Source organism: Salvelinus namaycush, chromosome 26 (assembly GCF_016432855.1).
Source record: "Salvelinus namaycush isolate Seneca chromosome 26, SaNama_1.0, whole genome shotgun sequence".
NCBI lineage: Eukaryota > Metazoa > Chordata > Actinopteri > Salmoniformes > Salmonidae > Salvelinus > Salvelinus namaycush.
The window spans coordinates 10,398,014-10,406,889 of NC_052332.1; the positions used below are offsets into that span (position 1 = coordinate 10,398,014).

The 8,876-nt window shown below is 44.3% G+C and overlaps 1 protein-coding gene across 1 annotated transcript; it reads right to left on the bottom strand.

Moving 5' to 3' along the window:
- Positions 1-5,480: 5,480 nt before the first annotated feature.
- Positions 5,481-8,219, bottom strand: atg10 (ATG10 autophagy related 10 homolog (S. cerevisiae)). The gene is made up of 6 exons (XM_038965710.1): positions 8,101-8,219; positions 7,372-7,478; positions 6,386-6,653; positions 6,146-6,243; positions 5,890-5,987; positions 5,481-5,778 (listed from the first exon to the last, which is right to left on the bottom strand). The coding sequence occupies exons 2-6, from the start codon at positions 7,474-7,476 to the stop codon at positions 5,481-5,483; spliced, it is 867 nt and encodes a 288-aa protein (XP_038821638.1). The 5' UTR covers positions 7,477-7,478; positions 8,101-8,219.
- Positions 8,220-8,876: the final 657 nt, after the last annotated feature.

Sequence of the window (8,876 nt, forward strand, 5' to 3'; positions counted from 1 at the left end):
CCCTCCAGCGGGTGGTGAAGGCGGCCCAGTACATCACTGGGACCGTGCTCTCACCCAACCAGGACATCTACTAGAAACGGTGCCTGAGGAAGGCCCGTATCATCATCATCATCATCAAAGACCCCACACACCACAGCCACGATGCTCTTCACACCCGTACCGTCGGGCTCAGAGACACACACACATCACAACTGTGCCGTCCTACATTATAGTAATGCTAAAATGTTTATTCTATTCTATTGAGACATTTACTTTATGGTCGTATTCTCATCTTTTATTTCTTATTGTTGTTGCATTGTCGAGAAGGAACCTGCAAGTAAGCATTTCATTGGATGGTGTATACCACTCAAACTCAACTCTGGACCTCGAAGCCAGTTCCACTGCATTTTTTTATTGTTCCCCTCTAATAAGGGACTGATTTAGTGGGTATAATTAATTATCAGGTAGAAAAGAAAACCAGCAGGCTCCGGACCTCGTAGGTTAAGAGTTGAATACCCCTGTTGTATACCATACATACGACTAATAAAACTTGAAACACACAAACACTTACACAATGCTAGCTAATGCTCCCCTAACGCTTCCCTAACGTTCGCTAATGTTATAGGAGTCTGGGTCAACAGTCTGCATGTTCTTCACAAAGAGGGCAACTGATGCTACTGAGCCAGATTTCTTTGTGTCAGGTGAGAAGCTTCAGGTGGTATCCCATTTTAAGTACCTTGGCATCATACTTAGTTCCAACCTCTCTTTTAAAAAGCGGGTGAAAAAGGTAACCAAAATAACCAAATTCAACCTAGCTAATTTCCGATTCATACGGAATTGTTTTGACTACGGAGGTAGCAAAACTGTACTTCAAATCTATGATACTCCCCCACTTAACATACTGCTTGACTAGTTGGGCCCAAGCTTGCTGTACAACATTAAAACCCATTCAGTTTGTCTACAAACAGGCTCTCAAAGTTCTTGATAGAAAGCCCAATAGCCACCATCACGGTTACATCCTCAGAAACATGAGCTCCAGAGTTGGGAAAATCTTGTGCAATACACTGCCGCATGTCTTGTATTCAAGATCCTAAATGGCCTGGCTCCCTCTCCACTTAGTACTTTGGTTAAACAGATAACCCAAACCATGACAGCAGATTCACAAGGTCTGCCATGAGAGGTGACTAAATAGTTCCCTTAAGGAAAAGCACCTTTAGTCAATCTGCTTTCTCTGTGAGTGCTTCCCATGTTTGGAACACACTTCCATCAGACACACATAACTGCACTATCTATCACACCTTCAGAAAACACATGGCTAAAGGCCAATCAGACTTGTGAACATAATCTCTAGCTGTGTATGGCCCAGTACATCACTGGGGCCAAGCTTCCTGACAACCAGGACCTATATACTAGGCGGTGTCAGAGGAAGGCCCAAAAAATTGTAAAGGACTCCAGTCACCCAAGTCATAGACTGTTCTCTTTGCTAAAGCACGACAGGCGGTAACGGAGAACCAAGTCAGGACCAAAAGGCTCCTTAACAGCTTCTAACCCCAAGCCATAAGACTGCTGAACAACTAATCAAATGGCCACCCGGACCATTTACATTGACACTGCTGCTACTCACTGTTTATTATCTATGCATAGTCACTTTACAAATGATCTCGACTAACCTGTACCCCCGCACATTGACTTGGTAACGGTACCCCTTGTATATAGCCTCATTATTGTTATGTACATTTTCTCGTGTTTTTTTGTTGATTGATTCGATTAATTTTTTTAACTTTAGTTTACTTAGTAAATATTTTCTAAATTCTATTTCTTGAACTGCATTGTTGGTTAAGGGCTTGTAAGTAAGCATTTCGCGGTAAGGTCTACAACTGTTGTATTCGGAGCATGTGACAAATACGATTTGATTTCTATTGCCGCTTTCCATGTCTGTAGCTTGTGAGGTGTGGAAACACTTGCTTTATATATTTTGTTTTGTTACTTTTTGTGTTATGTTGCTCTGTCTGTGTGCTACATGCTGCTTGCACTATGTTTCTCTGCATGTGCTCACTGCTCACTGTTTGTCTGTTTTGTTATTTGAATTGTTTTTAATAACCTGCCCAGGGACTGCGGTTGAAAATTAGCCGGCTTGCTAAAACGGCACTTTTACTGAAATGTTGATTAATGTGCACTGTCCCTGTAGAAATCAACTCAAACTCAAGGTGACTAAGCTGTGAAGTTTGGCCTTTGGCAGATGATCATCTCCATCATAACCTCGCCAGTCTTCTCTCGACCTCTCTGTCTCTTCCTCTCAGGGGGAAACTAGTTAAACCAGAGTCTATAAACCGCAGCGCTGGAGTTTAAGACCGGCCTCGTTTCTAGAAATAAAAAAGCATGTAGTACGTTTTCACCGTGATAAAGAGAAATCAGAGAGATGGATGGGGGGGAAAGAAAGCGAGATGGAGGGAACGAGAATGGCTTTGGGGAGACATCTGGGGGCACTGCAGCTTCTCTTAAATTGGAACCAGGAGACCTGACATGGCCTCTTCCTCAGTGAATGGACCCTCTGTGCTTTTGTTATGAGCCCCCCACCCCCCAAACTCCTCACCCCCTCTGGACCCTCCCCATCACCCCCTGGATAAAACATTTGGGTGAGTTGCGAAATCAACATCAGAGATTTGAGCTGGCAGGGACCTCTGGCTTGGCTCCAGGCCTAATGAAACTCAACAGTGTGGTACGTTTTGAGAGTGCACTCCAGGACTCCATCTTGACTCTGAACCAATAGTTTGTTTGATGATGGGGACAATGGCCGCCAGAGAGAGGGATGGCAATGGAAAAGAGCTTTAAACTGTCGCTTGTGTTCTAACAACAAATTAACACACAATTGAAACTGAGGGGTCTGAAGAATTCTCAGGTCACCTGGCCTTTGATTTCACCAATCGCTTTTCCCTACAAAGGGTGATTCTGCCAGCTGCTGGGGGAGGTAAGATGTGTCATTTGGCCAACACTGAACAGCTCACACCTCTACTGCTTATTGAAGTCACCTGAAGCCATTATAACAGAGTTGAGGGTCAATTCAGTTTTCAATTGTAATACCCACTAGGTCACTCACACTGACTGAATCCTACATTGGACCTTGTGAAATGTTGCCTGGAAGCAGAGCTGCATGAATGGCTACATCAGGTAAATCATTCTGCCTTGACATTCACATAAACATCTGTGATAACATAACATCTGTCTCTCTCTGACATCCAGCCTGCTCACAGGGCATAAACCAGTGCAGTCTGGCATGATATCTGTTTGTGTGTGTGTTGTGTTTGTAGTCAATCAGTCTTTTAGAACAAAGCCATTGGTGTTTCTGAGAGACTCCGGGAAAGAGAGAGACAAAGGGAGAGATGATATGGCCATGAGGAATGAAGTGAAGGAGCAAAATGAAGAAGTGCCACAAACTTGTGAAAGTACCATCCATGGATAAGGTGGTCAGTGCCAGCCAGCAATGTGTGTGTGTGTGTGTCAGTAACTTTCTCCAGATGGGTCTCTTCCGTGTGCTAGGATCTAGATCAGAGGAAGGCATGTTAACATGACCAGCGTGACTCCCAACCTCCTGTAAAACACTGTGTGTATATGTTGTGACCAAAAGAGAAAGACAAAGAAATAGGGGGATCGAGAGAGAAATGGGGACCAAAAGAGAGGGAGAGAGAAAGAGAGGGAGAGTGTTCCACTGGCAGAGTGTCCTGTATAAAAGCTCTGACATAATCAGTTACGTGGGACTATTTTATGGCTCTGCAGGGGAGTAACGCACACTGATCTCACTGTGTAGTCTGCGTCTCGGTGTGCGAGCTGCAGAAGCAGTGTTATCATCCCCAGTAGTTTGTTTCCCACAGTACAGGTTGGAGTGGAACCAGGAAACGGAGGAGTATGATTCTCTGCTATTTCCTAAAGGTCCACTGGGGGGGATGGGTGGGGGAGACGAAGACCTCTCGCTACTTTCATACTCGTATGTGTGTGTCTTTGTGTGTGCCAGAAACAGCCATGTGTTTCCAGTTGTGGTTTATCCAGGGTTGGCATTGAGGAACTTCAGCTAACACAATGCTTTCTTTTAAAAACAGGGATAACTGATTACACATACACACTATAAGCTGACATTGTCAGAGCTCCCTTGGGACATTTATATCAGCATTTCTGTTAGGGTTGCTCGTGCGAACAGATTGTGCGTATGGTCCCCATAGTCATTGCCATAAGAGTGTCGGATGTATACAGTTTGTATTTAACATATTTATTTTATTCTGCTCCTTCTTAAATCATACAACAGAATTGTGTTTCTCTCCTAACCATCTTTACATTAGGTATAATGGCCATACTGTATGTGTTCATTGGCATGTAGGTTCAATATAGATACGATACAGTCATATACACGTGTTGTATCAGGACTGAGGTGGAAGAGTTGCCATTATTAAAAGCCAACATTGGTGTTACAACCTACGATACATTCAACATGTAACCATTTCTAATTCAAAAGCAAACCGACGTGTTAAATCCTATGAAGAGGAGGTATGAAACTCTCCCCACGCTCTCAGTCAACGGAGACAGGATGTTAGACAAATTAGGGTGAAAGTGAATCTATTCTACTGCAAGAATACACACACACAAACTTTTCTCCCAGTTGACCTATAAATGAATTCCTGAGTCTTCTGCCAACAGACAAGGGTCTGGCCAAAGTACAAACTATCATGGATCACAATGCCACTCACACAGTTAGATGACGCCCCTTCAGATACGACCGGGCTGTCAGAGAAACAGGAATCTTACGAAAACCTGACACTGAAAAACATGTGAAGATGTTTTAAAACAGAAACTCCATAATGCAGGCCAAAAACGGTGTGTTTGTCATCGACTTTATTGCAAAGAAATCAAAAAGTTACAACATGATTGTTGGACATGTTAGGTGATGAGAGTTCTGAAAAGGTTTGAGGTCATTGGAAACATAAGTTACATCTGACTTCATCTTCAGTCCCCCATCCAGGGACAAAATAGACTTTAATTTGTCTTATTCCAAAACAATTTTGTCAAGGATAGAGTAGCTCCCATAGAAATGAATAGACATCTCTTTCGTTTCTCCATGGTTGTCTAGTCTCCTAAGACCAGGTCTGCTCTGACAAAAGGAGAAGTGTCTGTTTTACCTTTTCACAGATATCAGCAGTGACGCTCATAGTATACCCTGTCCCAGATCTATACGTCACCCCGCTCCCATTTCTCAGATCCATCACCTGGGCTTATTCAACTTGGCAGTTCTGACAGGCCTGTAGAGTTGCTGTAATGTTTCTCACCACTAGGTGTCAGCAGTGCTTCATGTAACAGTTCTCTCTACAGACTTACTGTGAAAAGCAGCTGCCCTCTCCTCCATCTCATGCCCACTGGACAGACCTCATCAACACATCTGAAGCTGATGTCAAATCTGGCTCCAACGGAAATTCGCTTTGGCATTACGTGTTGTCCACGCTAGATGGGAGAACCATTCAGCCTGGCTTTGTCCCTAGGGCTGGGGGCTGTGGAGAGCTGGAGGGGGGCTGTGGAGAGCTGGAGGGGGGCTGTGGAGAGCTGGAGGGGGGCTGTGGAGAGCTGGAAGGTGGCTGGGGAGAGCTGGAGGGGGGCTGGGGAGAGCTGGAGGGGGGCTGGGGAGAGCTGGAGGGGGGCTGGGGAGAGCTGGAGGGGGTGTGCGGGGGTTCAGGTACCTGTGTACAGTAGCTCAGAGGAACGTCCAGTCCCACAACAGGACCCACCACACTGAGCCAGGTCACAATGTAGTTCACCTGTCTGCACGGCAGTCAGAGGGCAAAGGTCACACACGAGCACACACACACACACACACACACACACAGGTGTAATACTTTCAGATAGAATACACATGTTGAGTCTCAAACTCACCGGTGTTCTTCCAGGGCAGCTTTTAGAACAGGCTTCATGAACTCTTCTGTCCTGCAGGGGTGGAGCACAAAGAACGACTGGCCTAGCAACGGGTGTTCCTAGAGAGAGAAAGATGGACAGAAGATTGAGTGTGGTGTCGAGTTGAAGTGGGAGATTTATGGAGGAAAAAGAGATTTAAGAGAGGGATACAATCTTACCGGGAAAAGAGAGAGAGAGAAAGTGACAGAGGGACGAGAGAGAGGAGAGTGGTACCAACCTGTTGTGTGATGGTGTCCCAGGGTCTGTGCTGTAGTCTCTGTCTGTAGTTAGGATGAACACTGTCCCATACCTCCTCGAGACACAAACTCCTACCCTCTGACAGAGAGAGAGCGAGACAGAGAGAGAGCGAGAGACCAGTAAGTGTATAATGAAGTGGATGGCTGAAGACAATGCAAGTCCTGTATTTGCAATGTATTACTTCAAATAACCATTCAGCCAGTACTGTCTGGCTACATACCCAGGGTTGAGGCTCTGAAGTAGAGGACAGGAGTCTGGTAGCTGCAGGAGTAGAGGATATGGTATTCATACTGAACGACACTGCTACTACTGTTCTCCTCCTGTATACAACACACTGCGCCATCATCTTCATCATCATCATCATTATGGAAAGAGAGGGAGAAGGTCCTCTCCTGGTGCTGGTCTGAACTGGTTCCTTGCTGGTCCTGGTTACATCTGGTTCTGCCGGTCCCCAGTGCAGTCTTCCTCAGGTAGCCCTCCTCAGAACCCTTGAATGGAAACATTACCAATCAATCACATTTTATAAAGACCTTTTCACATTAGCAGTCAAAGTGCTTTACAGTTACCTGGCCTCGACCCCAAAGAGCAAGCAAAGCAGAAGTGAAAGCACAGTGGCCAGGAAAAACACAGATGGAAGAAACCTAAGAAGAAACCTAGAGAGGAAGCCAGTTTAGTGGTGGCCACAATCTTTCTTTTTTGCCCCCCCAAAGATTTTGGGATTTTTGTTTTTGGTGACTACAATTACCAGGAATTCAGCTAAAATCTGTTCCCAAGTATTCCCACAAATAATAAAAAATAATAGAAAATAAATAAGTGCTTGTATCAATATAATAAAGGTATGAAATTATTGTTATGTTCAAATACAATCTCTTTTGGACTTTGTTGTGGTCAATTTACATCCACTCTGACAAAAATCATCCCGTGGCTTAATCTAGTTGCATACCCCTGCTCTACAGATTCACATACATCCGGTTCCATTCAGACAGCCAAACATTCCGCACTCAGCTTCTTCAGGTGACTGGGGTAGTCAAGCAGCCTAAAATACCCTTCCTAACCTTTCCTTAACCCTAATTCTGTGTAACCCAAACTAGCCCAACTCTACTCTTCTCAATGCTGACTAACCTTTCCTTTCCTTAAATAGGCCTACCCCAAGTTAAATTCTACCCTTCTCTATCCTAAAAACCCTCTCCCTCCTCCACCCCATACCTTCACTTGTTCCCAGCTCCAGCCGTCACAGAGGGAGTGGGAGTGTTGGAGGAAAAGCTGACAGCACTGACAGAACGTCTCCTCATCCAGAAAACAGCTACTCATCTCTGGAGGAGGAGATATGAAGGAAATGGGGTACAGGCAGAGATGAGGAAGAGGACAAGAGAGCATCATATGTTAAGTCAGATTCATGGAATTAAGTCTGTCTAAATGCACACAGATCTACTGGCTGGTAGCTTACTGAAACTAGCTAACACACGTCTGCGTATTCAGGTCGCAATGTTGTAGTTATACAGTGTTGTAGATAGTTAGATAGCTGGTTTTAAACATTTAACATTCGAATGTTTGGTCAAAGTTGCTGGAAGTGAGAAGGCGATATTTGTACATGAAAGCTGTAACGTAATAGCCTTGTTTGACACGGTAACAACACGAGATCAAGTATTTAATGGGGTTGCAAGTTTGGTTTATCACGCAGATTTTGGTTGAAAGCATGACAAAAATTTAACACCGAAATCAGCTTTAGGGTGCGGTATGGCCAATGCTTGCAAGATGTGCGGGTGATTTTAGTGCCTATTGATGCATTACACGAGAGATCAGCGGCCGATAATCTGTTGGCCATCGATGAATGCAATACTGCCGGACTGTTCAAGGTTTTCAGTGTTTAATGTTCCCGAGGAAATGTATAACACGTTTTTAAAGCGCACTCTGAAAACAAAACACGTTTCTTACCGGGGCAACTTCCGGGATCTCGTGATGGAGAATGAGGAAAGAGCCAATCAGATTTGGCCTCTGCTAAATTGACTGAATTCCACGATCCCTTACCATTGAGTTACTGTATGTTTCGCACAGGGGAATTCATTGAATTCTTCATTGTATTTATTTGTCTAGATAATTTCATGTATATTAATATTGATGATTATTATGTCACAAGTAGTTTGCTGTGATTCCAGTGAAGCTGTTTTGTTGTTGTTGTTCTTCTTCTCCTCCATCTCTTTCGGTATTATGGCGGTTCACAAACAAATGTTATAGGTGCATGTCGCCACCTACTGTATGGGCTGTGTTTCAGCCTACTATTCTTATTCTGTAGTGTGAACTCATTTCACTTTGTGAAAAAAATGTCCCTACCAACTAACCCTGCTCCCAAAACCTCCCCACTTTCCCACTACTTTGGTCCTATCATTGAAAACATCTTGTAACTATTCTGCAGTAAAATCTCAAACACCCAAGTACATCTCTTCAGCTGCCACCACAGCATCTATCCTCTGTGATTTACGTTCTATTCCTGTGGTACAATTGACAACCATTGCCATGAACGCCAAAAAAAAAGAAGAAGTACTTTACCGAAGCACACGCTATTCCTATCACTCTCTATTGGCTCTTACTCACAGGGATCCTCTTAGGATCCTTCACCCTGGACCCATCTTCCTCTACTGCTTTTTTCACTGCCTCAGCATACGACACCTTCTGCTCTACTCTGATCCTGGCAACCTCAACCTGCCTTTCTA